This window comes from Bos indicus x Bos taurus, chromosome 10 (genome assembly GCF_003369695.1).
Source record: "Bos indicus x Bos taurus breed Angus x Brahman F1 hybrid chromosome 10, Bos_hybrid_MaternalHap_v2.0, whole genome shotgun sequence".
Classification (NCBI taxonomy): Eukaryota; Metazoa; Chordata; class Mammalia; order Artiodactyla; family Bovidae; genus Bos; species Bos indicus x Bos taurus.
In genome coordinates, this window is record NC_040085.1 from 73,454,767 (window position 1) to 73,478,980 (window position 24,214).

The window sequence follows — 24,214 nt, forward strand, 5'->3', positions numbered from 1 at the left end:
CACTTCCTGCGTATTGAACTGGCTTTCTATTTCTTGTTAAAAATGGTCTGCACAGTGATTTCTAACTATATAAAACCACATATACGTTCAGAGAAGGACTACAAGGAAAGACATAAAAATCAATGTTTTGATTGCCGCCCAATACTTTATCTTGCTAAAACACCATTTATGTTAAGAAAACAAATGATTCAACAGCTTAAATCTCCCCTAGCTGGCTCTTGAAATCCACAGTGCTCAATGGGGTGGATCCCACCCCCCCCCCCACCCCCATGGGGTGGATGGGGTTCTGTACACGCAAACTCCCTCCTGCTTCTCCTGCTGGAACTGCGCCCTCGGGTGCACCCGAGTGGCTCTGGCTGCACACACACCTGCCTCTACCTGTGGCCCGCGGGTCCCGGAAGGTAAAAGGCTGCCCTAGCGCTTTCCTGCGACAAGGTAAGGCTGAGGCTCCTAACGCCTGTTGCACAAGAAGCCAGCTCACCTGGTGGGCTTCTGCAAAGTTCCCCCGGAGGATGCAGGATGCCAGCAGTGACTCCGGTGGGGAGAACATCATGGGGATGAGTGAACTGTGAGGCTGCGGCTGCAATCGGCCCTCCAGCTCGTTCTTCCCAGACGCAGCACTCAGACTTCCCTCTGTTGGGATACAGGAACATGGGCGGCTATGGAAGGGACAGCAATTGGGGAAAAACTATCCTGTCACCTGCTGCCCAACTCCTATCCTTCTCAAAGTCCTCTAAAAGGTCTATAAATAGATCTTGGTTTTTCCTCAAATGAAGGGCACACCTATGCTATCATCTTTTTATCTTCTTCTTAAATCTGAAGTACAGTTGAAGTAGAGTTAATATTGCATACTTTCAGGTGCACAGAAAGTGATTTGGTTATATCTCCTCTTTTTAAAAATTCTTTTCCGTTACTGGTTATTATAATAAGTATAGTTCCCTGTGCTACCTACCCAGTAAATCCTTGTCTATTTTATATATGGTAGTGTGTATCTGTTAATATGCTAAATTCTTTAACATATTAAATATAAGACTTTATCATCTTTAAATGTAAGACTTACGTACCAACTACTTTCCTTGGGTATTTACTTCTGTTTCTCTCTACTGATGGGTAACTCAGCTGATAGGGAAATAGCCCCTTCACTGCTGAACACAAGCAAGAACTGCTCAGTCCAAGGTTTCACATCAGGGTGTATGACAACTCTATCAGGGCAAAGTTACTGGAAGTTGGCAACTGGCAGGGACACTGATACCTGAAGTACTTGTGCTCAGTTCACTACTCGTATTTTCCAGGGATGATCTGGAACCTTTGTCCTGGTCATCTAGAGGTATTAGGAAGAAACAGAGAAAATCAACCATCAGTACCTTACAGTGCAGAAAGTGGGAGGTTGGCTTGAGAGCTGAGATCCAGGTAAAGTGAAAAGATAATGAGTAGTTACTACACCAGTGGCTCCTTCTACAGCAAAACACCAAGTTCCTACGGACCTATATATATATGTATATATATATATAATTATTTCCCCCACCCGCCGCCCAGTGGTGAGTCTTTATTCCTTTTAGCTGAGCTGTATTGCTCCCCTTGCAGGGAGGAGAATTTCCTCCTATCTCAGTCCAGCTGCTCCTTCTGAGCGCCCTGAGAAATGGGGATCCATCTTCTTAGTCTCATTCTAGAAGGCTCCAGGCTTCCTCAACTGATGGTCCGCTTCCCCTCCAGCACGAAGATACACCTACCAACAAGCTCCAGGGAGGGGTGCTGGCCCTGGCAGAGGAGCAGGGTCAGGAACTGGGGTGAGAGAAGCGACTCAGAGTCTGGCTGAAGGTGCTAGAGCAGCAGCTGCAGGAGTGGGCCCAAGAGGTGAGAGCGAGGGCCCTGGCTGGACCCCTCCCTGGGCACACTGATGGCCCCAGGGCGGGCTTAATATGACCCCAGTGCCCATTTGGGTAGAAGCTTATACCAGTGGTTAGCAAGCTCTGGGTCTCAGAGCCCCAGGAGCTTTCAAATTACTTCTAGGGGTCACCGACCCCCATCTGCCCACTAAGCACTGTCAACAGTCTGAAAAAAAATAAAAGCACAACTATGATAGCCAGGAAGCAGCAGGATGCCAAAGAGGGTCACAAAAACTTTCTGACATAGAAAAGGTGGTCCTAGTACTTGAAAGAGTAGGTAACCAAAGTGTAAGGCCAGGCAGGCTGAAGACCACGATATTGAAAGCCCTGGAGAAAAAGCATCTTCTTCTCAACACTTGCTTTCCTGAAGTGCTGGGGCTTTCAAGGGAAGCTTGCTATTCCTTGTTGTGAAGAATATGTAATTTGAGGGTAATGTCAGGCCACATAAGGCAGCCTCCTTGGCTTACTGTGGGGAAGGAACAGACAGCTGCGGGAAAGAGAAAATGAACTATGCATTTGGGGTTGGATCAGCCAGGTGAATGCAAACTATGCCTTTTGACTCGAATTAACTGAGTCACTTAAGGGGCTCAGCCTTTAAGTTTTCCGGTTCTCTCTCCATATCTTCCAGTCTGGCCAGGATGCTTGCATCTCTCATTGCCACTTATCTAAAGCCAACTCATTCATCCATGTTTGGTTCAATAGTCAACTCTTTTATAAAACCTGTTTCTCTGCCTTTTCAGGCTATGCTGACCTTCCCTTCCAAGAGATCTCTTCTGTTTTCAGGCCATGCCACTGGGCAGTTTAAGTTTTTCATGGGTATTGTTTATGCAGGTAAATTATAAATTCTTCAAAGGCAAAGTCCCGGTTTATGCCTCATTCACCTCCCTCAAAATACCCAGTATTTTTTAGGGCACAGTAAACTATTTAAGAATTACCTGTTAATTATTTAAAAACTAACAAAAATCATAATGGAATATGACTATCCAAAATTTAATACTTCTGTATAATGCTCAACAGACAAAATGCAGCAAAGCTTGTAGCACATAATGACAGAACATTTTCCTTCAGGTATAAAGAGCTTCTTACAATTCAACAAGAAAGACAAACCCAATAGAAAATATGGACCTGAGACTGAAAATTATAAACAGCCAATAAATATATGAAAAGACACAATCTCAAACTAAAAATTAGTATTAAAATGATGACACACCATTACTATACTAATCATATTGGCAAAGATTAGTACTACTCGTTTTTTTTTTTGATACTCCTCATTTTTGATGAGTGTATATTCAAATAGGCTTTTATATACAGATGATGGGAGAGTAGATTGGCCTGCCTTTTTGGGGGGCGATTTGTTACATCTATATTTTGTACCCACATATACTTTGACTTGGTGAAGGCAATGGCACCCCGCTCCAGTACTCTTGCCTGGAAAATCCCATGGACGGAGGAGCCTGGTAGGCTGCAGTCCATGGGGTTGTGAAGAGTCGGACACGACTGAGCGACTTCACTTTCACTTTTCACTTTTATGCATTGGAGAAGGAAATGGCAACCCGCTCCAGTGTTCTTGCCTGGAGAATCCCAGGGACGGGGGAGCCTGGTGGGCTGCTGTCTATGGGGTCGCACAGAGTCGGACACGACTGAAGCGACGCAGCCGCAGCATACTTTGACTTTCTGTTAAACTGCTGTCTATATTATAGATATATTCACACAAGTATGCATAGACATACATACAGGGTTGTTTACTGTAGCACTGTTTATAGGAGCAAAAAACTAGAAACAATTTAAATGCCCACAAAAGGGTACGTAGGACAATGGACTCCTAAGCAGTCTTTAAAATAAGTGAAGTGACTTCCCAATACGGAGTATGATACATTTACATATGTAAGACAATGTAAGTGAAAAAAGAAAGTTGCAGCTCTCTCTATATGGTAACAATGAATCTATATATCTTCCCAGGTGGCACTAGTGGTAAAGAACCTGCCTGCCAATGCAGAAGATGCAAGAGACGCAAGTTTGATCCCTGGGTTCGGAAGATCCCCCTGGAGGAGGGCACGGCAACCCAGTCGAGTATTCTTGTCTGGAGAACCCATGGACAGAGGAGCATGGAGGGCTACGGTCCATAGGATCACACAACTGCAGCAATTTAGGGCACATATATATGCTTGCATTGCATAGAGAATTTCTGGGAGAAAACTACAAGCAGGGGTTATCTTAGGGGAGTGGGATTAGGATAATCTTAGACCACTTTTGTTTATACTTTATTTGGAATTGCTCTAAGATACTTTATCTTTGGGTGGTCCAGTGGTTAAAGACTCCACATTCCCCGCGCAGGGGGCCCATTTGGATTCCTGGTCAGGGAACTAGATCCCACATGCCACCACTAAGACCTAGCACAGACAAATACATAAATAACAATTTAGAAAAAAAGATACTTTATCTTTAAGAATTGCTTGACTGTTTTATCTTTAAGAATACTAAACAAGCGGCAATACACCATCTGCCTGGTGCATGGGATGGAGGCATGGGGAGAGCTCTTTGGATTACCTGCCCGGCTCTTTCTTGTCCGACGACCCCGGCGGAGACTGGGGTGCCGTGTGGTGATGGGTCGGTATCTTCGGGAGGGTTGTTCCTCTGAAACAGCAAACCCAGTGGGTCATATGGGAGGGTGATCAATTTTTTTTCTAATTGATGTATCACTGCTGCTGTACAGTATTATATAAGTTATAGGTGTACAATATTATATAAGTTACAGGTTATATATAACATATAATGTAATATTGTATATTACAGTTGCACAATATAGTGATGCACAATTTTTAAAGGTTATACTCCATTTATAGTTATAAAATATTGGCCCTATTCCCCGTGTTGTACAATATATCCTTGTAGCTTATTTTATACCTAACCGTTTGTACCTTTTACTCCCCTACTCCTATACTGCCCCTCCTCCCTTCGAGGGTGACCAATTTTGAGTTGGTCCACCTCCTGGGGTAATAACAGGGAAGATCTGAACCGGACTGTGAGCCATGGAGCAGCCCCCGAGTTCTGACAGGGGTGGCTCTGGTGATGTGTCTGGAGCTAGTTGGCTCTATGCACTCCTAGCTCTCTCCCGTATTCCCGAGATGCTTCTTCCACCTCCCCTTCTGTTATCGCCTCTCACCTGAGCCCTGGATGCTGGTCACCACCTTGTACCTCCACTGGGCCTCCGAGAGAACCTTAGAGAACTGGTGCAGGCGACTCTGCAGTCCGTCTCTGCTGCCCGAGCCACTCTGGCCTTCCAGCAACTTTGGCTTTTCAGGGGGACCGCGGCTGCTCAGCTCATCCAGCTGCTCCTGGAGCAGCCTGAGGAAGGCTCCTATCGCAAATTCATCAGCCAGGAACCCACTGACACTGCTCGTAAAGTGCTTTAGGTCCAAAAAGCTGTGCCCGTGAGGCTCCGGGGAACTGTTTTTTGGCTCTGGCTTCGGACAGCTTGGAACTGTGTAGGCCAGGCCCCTGGCGGTACCCAGGGCACCCTGTTCTGACTTCCTCTCAGGCTGTGCTATGTGCTGAGGGCTCTCTGATGGGGACCTCAAACCCAGCAGGCCTTTCCCCTCAACATCATCGTCCTCAGCGTAGTCCTCGGGCAGGTGAGGCTCTGGGTGAAGATCGGCAGAGGTGATGAGGAGCAACGAGAAGACGTTTTCTAGAAGTTCCAGGCACAGAGAGTCAGGAATACTGCACAGATACTGTTGACACCTGGCCAGGTATGTTGAGAAGAGATCTGAAGCACCTGAAGCAGCATGGGTAAGAGAAGAGGCCAGAGAAGGAGAAGGAAAGAGAGAGAATGCAAACATTAGAAAGAGTATTTGCCCGACTCAAACACTTTCCCAACTTTAACTCATTTCTTTCTTTGTAACGACTCGGGGAACTGTGGTTACAGTCAGAAGAACGAGAGACCGCTGAGCCATGTCTTCATGATTTGCAGAAAGATTTTGTTCCCTTAACAAAAAGCACAGCTGACTGAGCACTCAAAATTTTGTTTCTGCTTTTTGAAATTAGATTATTCCTCATCTCGGAGAAGCACTCCATATTTCAATTCCTACAATGAAGACAGCCTTATCCCTCATTTCCATTTTCATTCACTGTTACACTACAGGTGGCCACAGGCTACCCAGATCGCTTAAGACATACTCACTGGTCAAAAATGACCATGCTTAGAGGTGAAGGTCTATTCCAAAGCTGCAAGGGAGAGATATATGAACACAAGGCACAGAAGGCATCATAAGGAGTTGCAAGTTATTAAGAAAAATGGGAGAGAATAGGACAGAAGGTTCTTTCAAACTGTAGGCTGTGACCCAAGACACTGACTTAGCTGCACTTGAAAAAAATGAAATAAAATAGAAAAATAATCTGGAGTGTGCTCTGTATGGAAGGGTAAGCAATGTTTCTTGAAAGTTATTTCAGTTTTGTTGTTGTTTAGTTGCTAAGTTGTGTCTCTTTTGTGATCCCCAAGGAGTGTAGCCTACCAGGCTCCTGTCCATGGGATTTCTTAGGCTAGAATACTGGAGTGGGTTGCCATTTCCTTCTCCAGGGGATCTTCCCTACTCAAGAGATCGAACCTGCATCTCCTGTAGTGGCAGGCAGATTCTTTACCACTGAGCCACCAGGGCAGCCCTATTTCAGTTTATACGTCACATATATACATACACATAAAAGCACAGATTATATACCTAGGTACAAACTGAAGTGATGTAAAATACTGTGGGTTGAGTTAAAAAAAAAAAAAAAAAGCATTTGGAAAATACGGTACTAGATCAGACTCTGAAAAGTTATATAAACCACTTGCTTTCTCCATGTCCCTTTGATTCACAGAGGCTGATACATAGAAGAAATTAATCATGGGCATAATAAAAGGCCACCTTCCAATCCTGGTGGAAAAGTGTTCCCACGCAAAGAGCCTCCTGGGGCAGGTGGTGCGCAGCTTCTGCTGGGGAAGGGGTGAGGGCAGCGCTGTACCTGGGGAGGAGGGAGTATCGTTCATGGGCTCTGCAACTGAGGCCAGGTCATCAGAGGGGCCGTCTTTGCACTGCCGGCACTGGGAGTGCTGGTGTGAGCTGATGCACAGGGCATAGATGGCGTACTTCATGGCACAGAAGCTCCGGTAGAGAGTCAGGCTCTGACTCTGGCTCAGGTGTTCGGGGACGAGGGTGTCAGCTGAATCTGAATTGCAGAGAGAAACAGGCAGAACTTCAGGGTTGCTCTTTTTAGGCCAGGGCCGCACTTGGGGCTGAAGCACAGAGATATCAAGCTACTAGTCCCCTAAGTGTTCTCACCCTCTTTCTTTTTGGGCAGTGTGATGGGTATCTCTTCCAGGTCTTGTTTCCTACTCAACAACAATGTCTAGTCCCCCTGTTTCCTCTTCCCCACCAACCTCCCCTCTACATGTCTGTTCAACCCAGGTCTCCTGGCTATTTAACAAGTTTTCCCCTTGCATTTCTTAAAATACTTGTTTTTCCTTTTTTAAATAATTAAAACTTGTAGAAGTTTAGTCTACTTTTAGAATGCCGCATTATCCAAGAGGAGGCTTAAAATGTGTTTAGATCGAGAAACAAGAGAGCAAAGGTAACACAAAATTTTTTTAAAAATTGATATTTTTAGGAAAGCCCCAAAGCAGACATCATGGGAAAAAAAATACAAACTCTGTTGAGATTCCTTTACACTTATTTAATAATTTATAATTTTTTATTAAAAATTTGTTTTGAATTTAGGAAGCAGGGTCCCATAATCTTTACAGAATCTCTAAACATCTTAATCTAGCCCAAATTATTTCCATAGAAGAAGTATAACCTGTTCAAAGAAATAAAGCAAAAAGAAGAAAAAAAATGTCACCCACAATCCTACCAGCTAAACACAAACCACTGGTAGGTACATTCTGGTTTAACCCCTTTCACACTTTTGTGTACAAGTGTATGTGTTTAAGTTGAATGTAACAACATTTTGTATACAATTTACTTTTTCTACTTCTTACGAATCCCTTGGAGCATAAGCACTGGATTATGTTTCTTTATAAACTAAATCTCTGCTGGCTGCATATAGTTCTACCATATGAACCCTTTGTCTAGGCATATTCCTCAAGGGACACTGGAGTAGTTAGGGGTGCTTTGCTACTACAAACCCTTACAGGTTTCCTAGTGATCAGTTCCTAGAAGCTCGGCCTTGCCAAGGTCAGGGTAATAAATAGAAGCTCGGCCTTGCCAAGGTCAGGGTAATAAATAGAACAAGGTCAATATTGTTCTATGGCCTTGACTTCTTCATGGCATTACTGCCCAGAGCCAGGACTTGCAAGCACCCAGACAGGGAGTGGCTCCAACATTGTTGTGCCAGACGCCACTCTTGCCTTACTCTGTACCGTGTGACACGCTCAGTTGTGTCCAATTCTTTGTGACCCCATGGACTGTAGCCTGCCAGGCTTCTCTGTCCATGGAATTTTCCAGGCAAGAATACTGGAGTAGGTTGCCATGCCCTCCTCCAGGGGATCTTCCCAACCAAGGGATCGAACCCATATCTCCCTCATTGTAGGCAGATTCTTTACCCTCTGAGCCACCAGGGAAGCCCAAGAATACTGGAGTGGGTATCCTATCCCTTCTCCAGGGGATCTTCTCGACCCAGGAATCGAACTGGTGTCTCCTGCATTGCAGGCAGATTCTTTACCAGCTGAGCTACCAGGGAAGCCCTGCCTCATCCGAGTCCAGCCCTGTTATCACTCCTCTTTGCCTCTTCCAAGTTCAAGGTCTGAGTGTGTCCTGTGACAGAATTCAAATGCTTCTTTGGAAGATTTTTGTACCTATATGTGGAAAATAGAGTTCCAGTTCTTTTAGGAAATCTGCTAAAGTTGTCTACATTTCTAAAAAAAAAAAAAAGTGGAATGTAGTAACACTAGCTGTAGAGTTAGTGGTAGGTCCTTTAAAAAAGTAAATGGTGGGGTGGGATGAATTGGGAGATTGGGATTGATGTATATACACTAGTGATATTATATATAAAATAAGTAACTAGTGAGAACCTTCTAGAGAATGAAATGGCAACCCACTCCAGTATTCTTGCCTAGGGAAATCCCATGGACAGAGGAGCCTGGTGGGCTATAGTCCATGGGGTCACAAGAGGCAGACACGACCGAGTGACAAAACAGCAACAATGAGAACCTACTGTAGAGCACGGGGAACTCTACTCAGTGCTCTGTGGTCACCTAAATGGGAAGGAAATCCAAAAAAGAGGGGATATATGTATACATATAGCTGACTCACTTTGCTGTACAGCAGAAACTAACATAACACTGTAATGTAATTATGCACCAATAAAAATTAATTTACAAAAGTAAAGCAAAGCAATATCTAGGCTGAAAGACATCTACTGCCATATGAAAATGTTTGTTTCTCCCAAAGGTAAGGTCCCTGGCCTGTGTAGTAGATTGAGACCACACTATCGTATGATTTTTGAGAGCGGAAAGAAAGAGCTTGCTACGAGGGCTCTGAATTTACACCAAAGATCTAAGGCTAAAGTAAGGCTTTATTACTGTTTAAGGCAAGTCTTTCTTTGGAAAGAAAAACTCTAAAAAAGTTTGAAAAAGAATGTTCTAAGAGAAAAATCCAACCTGTTCAATAGACTATGAAGAAGGTACAGGAGGGAAGGCAGGCACAAAATGTGCTACGAGACAGCTAATGGACCTTAGAGACTCACCAAGAACTGGCATAGATACTGCCAGTGACAATGCTGTGAATCGCCACGTCACATGACAGTTCCTAATTCCATGGAATGAGGGTATGCTTGTGGTTCCTGAGCTCGATCCCTAAGGGACTGCTCTCATAGGATTCCCCTGGCCTCACCTAGAAAGGGGAGGGTGTCCCTACATCTCATAATCTGATTGGAGCAAACAGCACTAATTTAGAAGGTACCTGCTGGACCACCCATCTTGACAGATCCCAGCAATCATGCTAAATAAATCTTGTGCTAAAAGAAACATGTGTAATACTTTCCTTGGGGGGAACCCTGCCTAGGTCACTCCTTCGCCAACTCACCATGCTCTTGCTGGGGGTCCTTGGCTGGCACCTTCTGTAGGAGCTTGAGAACATCTTCCTCCCTGAGGGCTGGAAGGTTTGTAAGGTGATGGAGAGAGTAGAGCACTGAGTGGCTGTCTCCACCATGTAAATGACACAAGAGATCTCTCTTTGGTATGGGGTTGCTGAAAGCAAAAGTTGGGAGGATGGAAGGGGAGACAGTTTAAATAATTGCTTGGGAAAAGACCAGTCTCCGTTTCCTCTTATTCTTTCTCTCTGGCTTGTAACACCACAGGTTTCACTTCCCCAAACACTAAATTTCAGATGGACAATGACAGAGGATAGCATTTGTTTTACCCTCAGGGAAGGACATCTATCAAACAAGCTTTTTACTTGTCTAGAAAAGATCTAGGAAGGGCCTTTGTGCTCAGCAGACTCTAAAAAGGCCCCATAGATTAAGCTTCCTAATTTCTGTAACCTTCCTAGCTGAGATCCAACAGGGGCTTCTCTGCTTTTCTTTGAGTCAGGGCCCCTCGCTACTTCCACCCCTGCTGGTAATGTGGGTGAAGAACAAAACAGGACCCCAGATTTAGGGAGGACTAAGGCTAAGTTATCAGGAAAACACAGGACCTCACACACATTTCCAAAGGCAGTTGTTGAATAAAAACGTGACTTAAGATAACATGCAGCTAAGGATGTGGACTATGCCCAAAAGCTGTGTGACTCTAGGCATGTTACTTAACACTTCTGGGCTTCAGGGGCCCCATCTTTAAAATGAGGATAACTTTGGTGTCTATCTCACAGGATTAGGGTCAAGCTCATTACGTAAATGACTTAAAGCAATCCCTGGTATACAGTAAGTGCTCAGGAAACACAAGCTTTTGTTTTTGTTATCATTGTCATCCTTAAATTATCCTCTAGTTATGACCTTGTGGCTATAGTGAAGATCATCACTACTTGTATTTCTTTCCTGGTTTAATAGTTGGAAAAACTACTTGTTGTGGGTCAATACTGTCAACTCAAGACATTTATGGGGAAGATGTGTTGAAAAGGCCACATGCGTAGATTGTGGGGTCAAGTGTGCCCAGTGGTGGGAAGGGGGCTGGTGGTACAGAACCGTACCTGCTGTGCTGCACACACCACTCCAGGACCTCCAGGTGAGCCCACAGCCCATCGCAGGCATCCCTCAGGAGCTTATCACAGCCTTGGTCCTGCATTGATATAGGAGAAGAAAGAGATGCTGACTCGGGCCCCTGGGGTCAGAGGCTGTGACCTACTTCAGGATCCTGCCCCAGCCCAAAGCCTCATCACACACATTTCTGGAGGAGCTTGGGCTACAGCGTGAGTTACCTGGGTCCTGTGGAGTGTCTGGAGCAGGCTCTTGGCTGATGCTAGGCTCTGGCAGTGTGTCCAGCCCAGGAGCACGAGCAGTCTGCTGAGAGGCCTGAATTCTCTACTGAGCAGGCAGCCAAGACTTGGGAAGTCTTCCTCCTTCAGTAGGGTGAGTGCTGTCACCTGGAAGCCAAAGGAGATGGCTAGAGGACTTGCTGCGCATCAGGGTGAGAAGATTTTCCGTTTAGAAGGGAGGTTTCCAACAATGCCAGAAGTGGCCAGTTGTTTATAAAATGTTTACAAAAATACTAGATGGTAAGCTTCCTGAAGGCAGGGACTGACTTCTATTGTATCTCCAGATCCTAGCATAGGATGTAGCACATAGACTAAGTTAATAAACAGTTGTTGAATTAAACTGGAGCTCAGCTGCAAATGGAAGAAGGGTAGAGTAATTAGATTCCCCTGTTAATTAGGTGACGTGTTGTTGCCACTGTCTCTTCTTCCTCATGCTCTCCAGAAAGCTTACACATACCTGCCCAAGGACAGATATGAAATGAAATGCTGGTAGTTCTAAATATGAATGATACTGGTTCTCAGAGCCTTCTGGAATTGTGAGAGGGACACAAACTAGATGACTTACCACTAAACTGCTCTGCATTGGACAGATGAATGGGCAAGAAAGGAAGAATGAAAAAAACCTGGTAAGGATCCCTGGGAACTTGTGTGATGGAGAATCACTGAGTTTGACTTACCAGGATCTGCTCGAGGAAGTGCTTGCTGTTGCTCAGGCAATAGAAATAGGCCACTTTCCAGGCGTGGGCTGGGTCAGGATTGGAGAACAAGGCTAGCATTGCCCGCTCAGGATCAAGAGGATCTGGTGGGAGTGAAAATTAACACAGACAGCCCAACTGATGTGAGAGTTCATTCTTTCAGAAAGTTACACCAGATTTTCTACACTTCTATCTTAAAGACTCTTTCTTCTCTCAGTGTGTGCGCTCAATTCATCAGTTGTGTCTAACTCTTTGCAACCCCATGGCTCCCCTGACCAGGCTCCTCTGTCCATGGGATTTCCCAGGCAAGAATACTGGAATGGGTTGTCATTTCCTTCTCCAGGGGATCTTCCTGACGCAGGGATTGAACCTGCAACTTTTGTGGCTCCTGCATTGGCAGGTGGATTTTTTCCCATTAGCGCCACCTCTTTCCTGCTAGTGTGTCATTTTTCCCCCATCACTCCATCTTGGACTACAAAATCCGTGCTTTCACAAAGCACAGATGCCCATTTTTACAGAACCCTTGCCCATTTTTCCTTAGCTTTTCCCATTAGATTTCCAGAGCAACATAGAAGACAGGGATTCAGAGGGGTTGGACAGGGTGGAATTGGCAACACAGGAGCTGTGCAGGGACACACCTTTTCCTGAGGGCGTGGCCTTCTCTGCATAGGTGTGGCTGTACAGGGACACCAGGTCCCGCCCGGCCTTGTGCAGCAGGCAGCCCAGCAGCCGCTCCTCCCTCAGGGGACTCCCCTCGGACCTGCAGGCCTCCAGCAGCTCCTCACACAGGAGACGCAGCTCAGCCCCGAGTGGCTCTGCAGGGCAGCGCAGCGTCCGCAGAGCCCCGTAGATGGCATCGACTGTCCCTGGGGGAGCGGCGGTAGGGCCCTGCAAAGTTCGCAGTGCCTTCCGAATGAGGTCCACCAGTGCTTTCTGCAGAGGCCAGCCTCGGAGGCCCGCACCATCAACCTCCCCAAGCAGGAGCTCCAGCAGGGCCTGTGCGACCTGGGGGGCCTCCCTCAAGAGATCCCAGAGCATAGACACAGCTTCTGAGCTAAGTCGAGGTGGCCAGCTCTCCTGCCTCAGGTTTCCATCAAGCACAGGGTCCACTCTGTCTTGTGCTAAGACCGCATACAGCTCCTAAATAGAGGATGAAGAGAGAGATGGGTGGTATGCCCAGAATGTCATCATTTACAAGCCTTGATGTTTCCCTCCTTTCAGTGTACACATGCATGGATATATACAATAGTAGCAGTAGCAAAGGTTTCTGTAGTCGCTACTATGTGCCAGGTTCTTTAGACAGAAAAATTAATACTTAAAACCACCTCAGGAAGAAGACACTACTATTATCCTCATTTTGAAGGTGTCCTCTAACTAGGGGGTTGAGGCAAAGAGAGATTTGTCCAAGGCCTCCATCCTCAAGCTAGTCTATCCACACCCCTACCCCCATTGCCCCTGAAACGTACACTGTCACACTAAATCAGGGACTGCAAGCTCACAGACCAGGTAACAAGTTTTTATAAGCACTTAAATTCAATTTTTAAAAGAACACTACAGACTAGTTTTTAACCCTGGATCTAAATCCCAAGCAAGATTTCAGATACAGCCTGTTCTTTTCTTTTTGATTGTTTATTTTTCCTCAACTTTTAATTTTATATTGGAGTATAGCAGATTAACAATTTGGGGATAGTTTCAGGTGGACAGCAAAGGGACTCAGCCATACATATACATGTATCCAATCTTCCCCAAACTCCCCTCCTATCCAGGCTGCCACATAACATTGCAGATACAACCCATTTTTTTATCTTTCCATAAAACCTTCCCCAGTACCTCCAACCCACACAAGTCTCCCTCCTTATGGGGCTCAGTACCATATGGTTTAGTACATAATTGTGCTATGCACGTATTTCCTTCTTCCCCCACTAGACTGTATGTAGTCTTTAAAAGGCAAGATCTCTGGAGCCTATAATTTGTTTGGTAGGTTATTTCCCACTCTTCATTCCTGTGGGTGGTGCTCAGGGATACTTCTTCATTACCTGCCTCCGAGACAGTCAAAGGACCTTGAGTCCTAGTGAAAGTCCCTACCTTAAATCCTACTGTAAATATGTCTTTCATTAGCTGGTGGCCAGGTCATGAAGAAAATAAGCATTAAGCCTCAGAGCATCCCTCATGCACTAAAGGACAGATCTAGTTAAGATTCTGAATCTCTTCCCAGAAGGTGGTTGTGAGGATTAACTATAACATATTCAGTGCACCTGTTACAGAAAAAAGATTTTTTTTTTTTCCTTGTCTAAGGGATTTTTCCAGGCAAGACTACTGGAGTGGGTTGCCATTTCCTTCTCCAGAGCTATACTTAGTACTTCTGGCCAAAACACTTCTAGGAAGTCTACAATTAGATAAGATTTCCCTATCTGTAAATTTCCTTCAAGGGGCCTCCCCCTGGTCTGGCCTGAGAAAAGTGAACAGCCAGCATCCTGAGGGCTTGTTTCTGCTGGATCCCTGAAAGCTGGGCTTCTTGAGTGACTGCACACCTGGGAAGACAGAGCTGGGGCTCTTTCTCACCTTGAGGATGTCCTCTGAGATGTCACTTGGGAGGTCTTCTGACAATAAAAGAAACTCAAGTTTTCTCCGGAAGCCAGTTGGGAGTAACTTCTAGAAGAATCATACAAAGGAGCATAGAGATTAAGAATATGATTTAAGGGAATTCCCTGACTATCCAGCGCTTTCACTGCAGTGGGCCTCGGTCCAATTCCTGGCCAGGGAACTAAGATCCCACACACCACATGGAGCAGCCAAAAAAAAAAAGACTATATTTTAGCTGAAAATTATAAGTAAGTACTTACTTTTCTCCCGTTCAGCTTATTTCTGCTGTTTTCTCTAAGATAAACTACTTTCTTTCTTGATAAAATACTTTTGACCATTATGACCATTACATTTCTAGGTATGTTTTCATTCAGACACTTTTCTTTATAAACAAAAACAGCTAAACTGAACATATACTCCCCTTAAATACTAACACTGAGATCCCACACTGATCAGCCTCAAATGCCAAGGCTTGCTCGTTTCATGTGATTTTTTCCCTCCCTAACTTGAGGACCTTCTCCAAGAATCTTCCTTGTGGTGTCCCAAATACCCAGTTATGAGTAAGTTGGGATGGAATGGCCCACATGATCCTTTTTTGGACCAACCCCCTATTTTTAATTTCCATTTTTAGTTAGAAAATTAAAGGGGGAGAGATCTAATGTTCATGAAACACTTATTCTGTGCCAGTTACTACATGCCAAGTTTTCATATGCTTTTAAAAATCTCATTTAATTGCTAAATCAACAAACCTATGGCCTTGGGATGTTTTAAGACACAATCTTCAGTAAAGATGAAATGATTAGGAAGTATTTTCCAGTCATTTCAAGCATGAAAAGGAAGATGTTTGTTAAGGAGACATGTCATCAGAGATTAATGCATAAGCGAAGAGAAAGCTTCTGATTTATTCTGTACCTACTTATTTCACAGTAACTTCCCTTCAGCTGGTCCTTAAAACTAAAATGATAGTTCCCCTTTCTCTAGGCACAAATTCAAATAAGATGAAAGTCTGGGACTAATCCTGACAAGCACTCTTTAAAACTAGAGACACCTGTAAATCTTGCAGCTGGTTAAATCTTCCAGAAGATGGGTTTTATTGAAAAGTCTCCTAAGGCAAGGCAAGAAGCACCTGCAGGATTGTGTGTCTATTAAGCGAAGTTTAGAACATAAGAGCATGCTTACTTTATTCGTGTGTCATTCATTACATCAGAGGCTAATAAGATCTAGTATGTTCTTGGTCCAAAATCCTTCTTACCATGCCCTCCCCTAATGCTCTATGCCACCTGAATGCATGCATAATGCTAGTGATTGGAAGGTGATAAAGAAAATTCATCTGGCAAGCTGAAAGTTAGTGATTCCATTGAGGACTAGGAGGAAGGAATAGATAATGCCAGAGAGCAGGCTCTTAATAAAAGAACTGGTTAAGATTTTAGGACTTTCATTTAAAGTCCTAAAGACTGACTAGCTTGTATTTTTCTACTGGTGAGGTTACTTTATGTCTCTGCAGGGTCATAAACATTTAACATTTGTAAAACAGGCAAGAATTTGCCCAATGTTTCTAGGCACAGATTTTCTTATTAGAAAATCAAGGCCACATTCAATGTAGAGAAATCAGAGAATACAAACAGGCAAATGAAAACACACATTCACAACACACACATACCCCAACTCTTTCAACTGAAGGAGAACTATAATGACAACTGTATTCTAAGAGTATTCAGACCATTTTCTATATATGCATATAGGCATGCATAACAAACACTGTTTTCTAAACAGCTTTTTCTTTTTCTTCACATAGCAGAATACAAATATCCTTCCACAAGACTGAAAATTCATTCACCATGTAATTTTAATAGTGCCATGGTATGTTACAAATAGATTAATCAGTTCTGGACTGTGGACATGGGAGCTGTTTCCATTTTTCCTCTTTTAGAAGCAGCAGGCTGTGAACATTATGCTGTTCACTTGATAAAACATAAAAAGGCAGAAGGCAAAAATGGATGAAGGAAAGGGAAAATGGAATCACTGTTTCAACAAATAATTAAAAAGGAGCTTTCAGTAGCAGGTGGTAGACAGGAGAAGGAGCTGCCAGCAAGTCCCTAGAAGATGAAGGCTGGTCTAGGATAAAGACTGGCTTTGTAGAACTACTCCAGAAATGCATTTCAAGTCTTGGTCCTTGTATAAAGTTTTAAAATTCTCTGAGGTCCTTGTATAAAGTTTAAAACATTCCCTAAACTGCTTAAATAACTGAGGCACTGGGGCTTTAAGGACCAGATGATCTTCAATGCTGGGTAAAACAACTCTTAAGTCTGTGAAAAGGAGCCAGGGAAGTGAAATTCACCTTCAGATCTGGTTGAGTAACTGTACAGAAATTTAACCACCACCAGTTAGCATAGAGTAAGCAAATATGCTCTGTGAGGCGAAAGTTCATCTGGTTTGACAAATTCCATGTGTGTACTGAAAAGGTCCTTGGTAACAGTAAGACATTTTTTTCCCCTTTTCTCTTTGAAGATACTTTTGGATATTTTAGTTGAAGATGTCTCTTTTAGATATGAAACTATAGCCAACTCTGAATCACCCTGGGGTTGATTATTTCTCAGTTTCGGTTCTCTTTCTTCCCTCTCCTGCTGACCTTTTTTGTCATTTCTCTTTGCTAGTCCATTATCAAAAATCTGGATGATGAATGCATTTAGATTAGTAACTTCTGGTACTTTTTGAAATCTATGTGAAGAAAGGTAAGTGTCAGGCAAATTTGGAACTAAAGACAAAATTCATTTTGATGATCAAGAGAAGGGAAGAAGAAAATCAGGCTGAATTATAGACATTTAGAAAACATAATTTACAGTTTCTTACTTTCCAGTCCATGTAGGCTAAAGATAACACTGAGGTGGGAAAAGGAGAGGACTGAGGAGTTGGAGGCAGAAGACCCTGGTTCCGGCTCCAGTTCTGCCAACTAACTTTATGGTGTGACCTTGAGCCAGTCATCTCTTTTTTGAGTCAGAGGTTCCTCACTTAAATCTTAAAGTGTCAACTTTAATACAAAATTGCCTCAGAGTTTCTTTAATGGATATTTATTTCTGATAATTAACACATATTTCTAAAAGAGCTAAGAACGGTAATTTTTCTTTTTTTTTTTTTAAAAACGGTAATTTTTCTTAAAAACAAACCCTAAACCCTTCCTTATGTTTTCTTTCACTATTAATTTATTCATTTTTTTATTTGGTAACTTTTAGTTCCAGTCACGTGAGTTATTAACTTATTAATTAATGATGTTTAAATCAATAAGATTTCACTGTACTGGACTAGTTAAAATACAATTTTTGTATCAACAACCAAGTTTTGATTCAGCCATTCTCCATTATTTGAGTATTACGAGGATTAGACTTTATTCACAGTCTTGTCACTTTCACCGAGTTCTCCAAAGTTCTCTTCCAGCACAAGAGTCACAGTGGTTTTTAACACAATGGTACCACCTCAAATGGTAGGTTGGTGACTCAATGCCAATGCAAGTTAGTAAATTAATAAATGAATTTAGGTAAGGAGACATCAATAAATATTCAAGCCAACCTCACTGCCAATACTGAAAAAGGAATACAACAAACCTCAAAATAAAGGAAGCAGCAGACAGAAGGGAAATTTCACAACTCCTTCCAAGTTCTTTTCAATCCTGGCCTCAGGAGAAAATTTGAAATGTAAACCTATTTACCTTTTCCAGGGCCAACCATTTTTCCAGTACAAGAAGCCAGACCCAGGCTAATCTTTGAGGACTGATATCCTGTCCACATCTGAAAAATGTAAAAAGAAGAAAAAAAATCTAAACAAAGAGTTTCTACTTATTTTTTCTTCTTTGTGATCCAAAATTTAGATTTCACTGCTCAGTCTGTTTTACACCTGAACAGATAAGACATCGCCCTAATGAGAAATTTTTGAATGTATGTGACAGATCAGTAAAGGGAGAATCAGAACAGAACTAGCAGCATTCACTTAAAAAAAAAAAGGGAAAAGGTCTCAATTCTATCTCTATCTCCTTATCTAGTCTTTCTTATTTTTAACAAAATAATATTCCATCAAAAGCCATAAAAGCAAAGCTATCTGAAACAGAAAACTTGAAATCTTGAAATAGAAACTGATATCAAGTAATCAAAGAAACCAGAAAGTTCATAAAAATTTAACTCTATGCTAAAAATAGGATTGGGGCTTCCCAGGTTACCCTAGTGGTAAAGAACCTGTCTGCTAATGCAGGATATATTAGAGAGGTGGGTTCAGTCCCTGCATTGGAAGATTCCCTGGAGTAGGAAATGGCAACCCATTCCAGTATTCTTGCCTGGAGAATTCCATGGACAGAGGAACCTGGCAGGCTACAGTCCATAGGGTCGCAAAGAGTTGGACGTGACTGAAGCGACTTAGCATAAAAAACAGAATTACAGGAATTCATAAGCCTTTCTTTGAAGTTAGTAGTTTAGACAGTAATTGACTAGAATCCAAATTTAAAGGAAAAAAAAAAAGGAAGAAAAGAATCATGTAAATCTCCATTCTATATGTAATACAATACTTTCTTATAAATAATTGCCAGAGTAAGGAAAAATGAGGGAAAAGACTGAAGTTTAACTCCTCTACCACTAACTGTTAATAGCACTGCTAAGAAGGACTTCAACATTCACACAGAGAACATTGGTTGCCAGGGGACAAGGAAGGAATCAATGCACAAACAGGTAGTCCCAGGGACGGGGGGGAATTCTTTTGCGGTGATGCCTGATTATAGTGGTAGTTACATGAATCTAAGAATGGATAAAGATGCACAGAACTACACACATAAAAATGAATACATATTGGGACTACCCAGGTGGTCCAGTGGTCGGGACTCCCACTTCTAATGCATGGGGTGTGGGTTCCATCTTTGGTTGGGGCACTAGGACCCTGCATGCAGTGCAGCACGGCCAAAAAAAAAAAAAAGAGAGAGAATGCAGATTAAAAAATGGTGAAGACTGAATAAGGGCTGTAGTCTAGCTAACAGTGGTGGTGGTTTAGTCACCTAGTCGTGTCCAACTCTTTGCGACCCCATAGGCTGCCAGCTCCTCTGTCCATGGGATTTCCCAGGAAAGAAACTGGAATGGGTTGCCATTTCCTTCTCCAAAGGATCTTCCTGACCCTGGGGCTGAACCCAAGTCTCCTGCATTGGCAGACGAATTCTTTACCAATAAGCCATGAGGGAAGCCCCCACCTAGTTAACAGTACTGGTGTCAATTTCTTGGTTTGATATTGACTATAGTTATATAAGATGTCACAATTGGGGGAAGTTGGGGAAAGGGTACTCTTAGTATCATTTATGCATTTCTTGTGAGTCTATAATTAATTATTTCAAAATAAAAAGCTTTAAGTGAACTCACTTCTGGTCCTTTGTTAAAGCTACAACAGTATCTTCAATTTCACAAGCAAGAAGGGAGCAGCATTTGCTCTTATGGAGGCAAAGAAAATGCTTTATTATTAATGATAATAAACATGAAATGCTGGTTCCAGGCTTAAATGCAGTTTCAGATGCTAGTTCAAAGCCAAACTGATTAAGTAATAAACAGGCATGTATCAATATTATAGAAGTAAAATTTCAGAACAAGTGAAATACAATCTGCCTTTGTTAATTCTTCACAGGTGATTGAGTGAGGCACGTGGACCAGAGCTCAAGTATTGAACCTTTCCTCTCCGGTCCTGTGACCGCATGGCAGGAAGCGAGAGATCCCTTACCTCAGCTGATTGGGACACAGGACCAGCGCCCAAAGTATATCTTCCACCTTCTTTGGGATATCCCCTTGTGCCTCGTGTAGCTGAGGTACGCATGCCTTTGCCAGTTCCCATTCTCCTCTCCGAAGGCACTCACAGAAAAATCCTAAAAGCTGCTTCTGGGAAGCAGCTTCTTCTTTTCCAAATGGATGGTGCATTTTCCCCAGCACAGAGTGCAGGGAGATATAAACAGATGAATTACACAAAACACATCGGCTTTTTTCTCATTTGTGGACTATCTCCTAGAAACAATACACATCCGAGAGAGAAGAAAAGGAAGGAATAAGACAAACTAGTAACTATTACTCGCACGAGGAAAGGCAGGACTTACTTTTCTAATTTGACATGTTACCGTCTCTCTTTTTGAGAAGTTCCACCTTTCCACAAGGGGTGGATCCCATCTTTCTAGGCGCATCCAATATTTGATTAATATTAATCGTCATATTAGCCCGCGACGCAGACCCAAAACTCCACTTCCTTATTTCCTCCTGAACTTTATGCCCAATCCGGCCCCGAATCTCCAGGTGGTCGCCTCCCTAAAGATGAGAAATTCAGCAGGAACCTCCCTAGTTTGAGCCCTCTTTTAAGGCAGAGTACTGATGATCAGGAGAGGAATCGGGGTCAGAACTGGAGGGCGGTGGGGACTGGGGCGCAGGGATGCTTTCTACCGGGATCGTGGAGAGTGCTCCTGCCTTCTTGGGGCGCCTTACACTCACCAGCTCCCGGTGCCCAAATCTGTACATCTTCCAGCGAAGCCATGTTTGAGCCGAGTCAGGTGACAAATCTTGTTCGGCAGGCTGGGGCGGGGGAGGGGGGGAGGGGGGGAGGGGGGAGGCGGGAATGACGATTGACATCGGCTACTGTAATTGGTCAATGGAGGAAAGATGCAAATAAAGCGCCATATTTGTTTGGGTCACGTGACTCTACCTCAGGCCCCGAGGAAGCCAGCCAGCTGGGAAAGCGATACCAGATACGTGCCTTAGGACCATCCCTCATAGTTCTGACAGTTCCTCCGCTTGATACCTTCCGTTTTGCCTTCGATGGAGTGAGTGGCAGGAATAGCTGTGTGCCTTGATCTTTTTTCTTTTGTTTTCTTTTCTCCTCCTAGTTTGAAGTTAGCGTTTGCCTAGCGCCAGCCAGTGACAGTGCTTTGCCACGCCCTGGGGATACCCAGATCAAGGAGATTTAACGTGAAGTCGCTCAGTCGTGTCCGACTCTTTGCGACCCCATGGACTGTAGCCTACCAGGCTCCTCCGTCCATGGGATTTTCCAGGCAAGAGTACTGGAGTGGATTGCCATTTCCTTCGCCAAGGGATCTTCCCAACCCAGGGATCGAACCCGGGTCTCCCGCATCATAGACAGATGCTTTTCCGCCTGAGCCACCAGGGAAGTCCAAGGCGACTTAAGTCCTCCGTTATTATTCCGACCACTTGGACTCCCTTATAATTCCAGAACCCTACGTTCTGAATTTCCGGTTCCTTCTGCTTAACTCCCGTTATGTATTTGCTCATTTACCGACTTATGACCAACCTAAACAGCATGTTAAAAAGCAGAGACATTACTTTGTCAACAAAGGTCCGTCTAGTCAAGGCTATGGTTTTTCCAGTAGTCATGTATGGATGTGAGAGTTGCACTATAAAGAAAGCTGAGCGCCAAAGAATTGATGCTTTTGAACTGTGGTGTTGGAGAAGACTCTTGAGAGTCCCTTGGACTGCAAGGAGATCCATCCAGTGTATCCTAAAGGAGATCAGTCCTGGGTGTTCACTGGAAGGGCTGATGCTAAAGCTGAAACTCCAATACTTTGGCCACCTGATGCGAGGAGCTGACTCATTTGATAAGACCCTGATGCTGGGAAAGATTGAGGGCAGGAGGAGAGGGGGACGACTGAGGATGAGATGGCTGGATGGCATCACCGACTCAATGGACATGGGTTTGGGTGGACTCCTGGAGTTGGTGATGGACAGGGAGGCCTGGCATGCTGCAGTTCATGGGGTTGCAAAGAGTCAGACACGACTGAGCAACTGAACTGAACCGACAACCGTGAACTGTGCACTAGACTCTACTTTAGAAGCTGAAGAAGGTACGGTCTTATCCTCAAAGAGATCACAGTCTACTGAGGGGTGCAGGTCAATAGTAAGGATGCAGTGGGCTAAATGATAAGACAGAGGTATGCACAGGGGAGATGAGAGCAAAGAATTAGCAAAAAGCCATTCTCAAATATAATAATCTGAAATTGAGTCTTAAAACAATTTACTAGGTTTCCTCATCACAGCTGCTTTTATACTGAACTTTCTGGTTTCCGTCATGTTCTTCAACTATAGACTAGGACTTTTCCCCGTTACATGTTTTTGGCTTGAGCAGTTTCATTCAATGTTTTCCAAACTATTTCACCACCAAAGGCGGAGAAAAAACCAAAGCAAACCAAAAGTTCTCTTCCAAAACTTGGATGATTGGTGGATTCTCATCTATTCTCAGAAAATTAACTTGTCTTTCTGGTCCATTAAGCAGTTTTTCTCCAGTACTCTTGCCTGGAAAATCCCATGAACGGAGGAGCCTGGTAGGCTGCAGACCATGAGGTCGCTAAGAGTCGGACACGACTGAGCGACTTAACTTTCACTTTTCACTTTCATGTATTGGAGAAGGAAATGGCAACCCACTCCAGTGTTATTGGCTGGAGAATCCCAGGGACGGGGAAGCCTGGTGGGCTGCCGTCTGTGGGGTCACACAGAGTCGGACACGACTGAAGTGACTTAGCAGCAGCAAGCAGTTTTTAAATGAAGTGACAAAATAAAGAATAGAAAATTAAAAGAAAGTCACTTCCTGGCATCGTATTCTCCTTGCTGATATTCCTCCACCGGATTTTAATAATCAGTATAATGGGAAATTGATTGCGACTCACAGGTATTGGAGAGTGTGAACTACAATTCCCAGCAAGCAGCGGAGCCGCCCTGGGCCTGTGCCTACCTTTTATTGGATAGTTCCCCAGGGTGACGACCCAATCAGGGCTTCGGTTGTTACTTTTCCTCACTTTCCGCGGGGAAGTGTGTAAGGGATAGGGGAAACTTTGAAAGTTGGATGCTGCAGAACCCGGTACTGGAAAGTTTCCTGTTGCGGGCGGTTTGAGGGAATGGGGTGCGCTTATTATTTCCTGCTCCCTCTCTGGGGACGTGTTGTTGATATCGGGGGAGTGGAGAGCCACTCTTGGGTGCAGGCGCACGCCCCCTTAGGTACATTGGGATCTTAACTTGATCCCAGCCTCAGATCTTAGGGGGTCTGGTCTTCCTTTGTGGGGGTTGCGTGGAAGCTGCACCTTTTTGGGAAGAGCTATTGTTAAGGGATTCTGGGGTGATGTTTTCGCCTCTTGATGTCCATCCATCTTCCCACGTGTGGGCAGTTTGAGGTCTAGGAAGGAGAGCCTGTCATTAAGGAAAGTTGAGTGTCTTCTTGTCTTCAGGTGTTGTTGAATTAGAGGTACTTAATAGTGTGGAATATGGAGTCAGATACCTGGATTCGAATGCAGACTCCACCTTGTGCTAGATGTTAGGTAGGCTTTGCTTAAGTTTTTCAACTCCCAGTGCCTCAATATCAAACTATAAAATGGGGTAAAAATCGGAGTTCTTGGAAAAGTGGCATGTAATAAGGGCTCAAGAAATATTAGCTATGATTGTTAATTCATAGTTTTCTATTGTGAGGATTTTTCTTTTGATAAGAAGAGCATTCACTTTCCAGGATCGAACTTCTTCCCTCACACCCTTGTGTACATGCACTCGCACATATACGCAGAGCATGGATTTAACGTGGAAGAAACAAACGTTCAAGCCATAACAATGTG

General features: G+C 43.8%; 2 protein-coding genes across 8 annotated transcripts in view; one reads left to right on the top strand and one right to left on the bottom strand.

Annotated features, from left to right (window-relative positions):
- The window catches only part of ZFYVE26 (zinc finger FYVE-type containing 26), a 67,542-nt gene extending 46,362 nt beyond the window's left edge, over positions 1 to 21,180 (bottom strand). Inside the window, exons 1-15 of one of the 2 annotated variants that reach the window (XM_027552243.1) lie at positions 21,099 to 21,129; positions 20,735 to 20,918; positions 20,347 to 20,624; positions 18,314 to 18,392; positions 14,590 to 14,679; positions 12,666 to 13,167; positions 12,010 to 12,131; positions 11,276 to 11,440; positions 11,048 to 11,136; positions 9,947 to 10,110; positions 6,891 to 7,094; positions 5,053 to 5,664; positions 4,437 to 4,523; positions 1,253 to 1,321; positions 482 to 633 (exon numbers count right to left, since the gene is read on the bottom strand). In XM_027552243.1, the coding sequence (XP_027408044.1) occupies positions 482 to 633; positions 1,253 to 1,321; positions 4,437 to 4,523; positions 5,053 to 5,664; positions 6,891 to 7,094; positions 9,947 to 10,110; positions 11,048 to 11,136; positions 11,276 to 11,440; positions 12,010 to 12,131; positions 12,666 to 13,167; positions 14,590 to 14,679; positions 18,314 to 18,392; positions 20,347 to 20,540 (2,529 nt within the window). In that variant the 5' untranslated portion in view covers positions 20,541 to 20,624; positions 20,735 to 20,918; positions 21,099 to 21,129. Of the gene's footprint in view, positions 1 to 481; positions 634 to 1,252; positions 1,322 to 4,436; positions 4,524 to 5,052; positions 5,665 to 6,890; positions 7,095 to 9,946; positions 10,111 to 11,047; positions 11,137 to 11,275; positions 11,441 to 12,009; positions 12,132 to 12,665; positions 13,168 to 14,589; positions 14,680 to 18,313; positions 18,393 to 20,346; positions 20,625 to 20,734; positions 20,919 to 21,098 lie in introns of both variants that reach the window. The other variant, XM_027552244.1, reaches the window with a different exon arrangement.
- Positions 21,181 to 21,328: 148 nt separating this feature from the next.
- Positions 21,329 to 24,214, top strand: part of RAD51B (RAD51 paralog B) — a 620,299-nt gene continuing 617,413 nt past the window's right edge. For 2 of the 6 annotated variants that reach the window (XM_027552245.1, XM_027552249.1), the window contains exon 1: positions 23,397 to 23,472. In XM_027552245.1, the coding sequence (XP_027408046.1) occupies positions 23,458 to 23,472 (15 nt within the window). In that variant the 5' untranslated portion in view covers positions 23,397 to 23,457. Of the gene's footprint in view, positions 21,428 to 22,371; positions 22,463 to 23,396; positions 23,515 to 24,214 lie in introns of those variants that run through there. The other 4 variants (XM_027552246.1, XM_027552247.1, XM_027552250.1 and 1 more) reach the window with 4 other exon arrangements.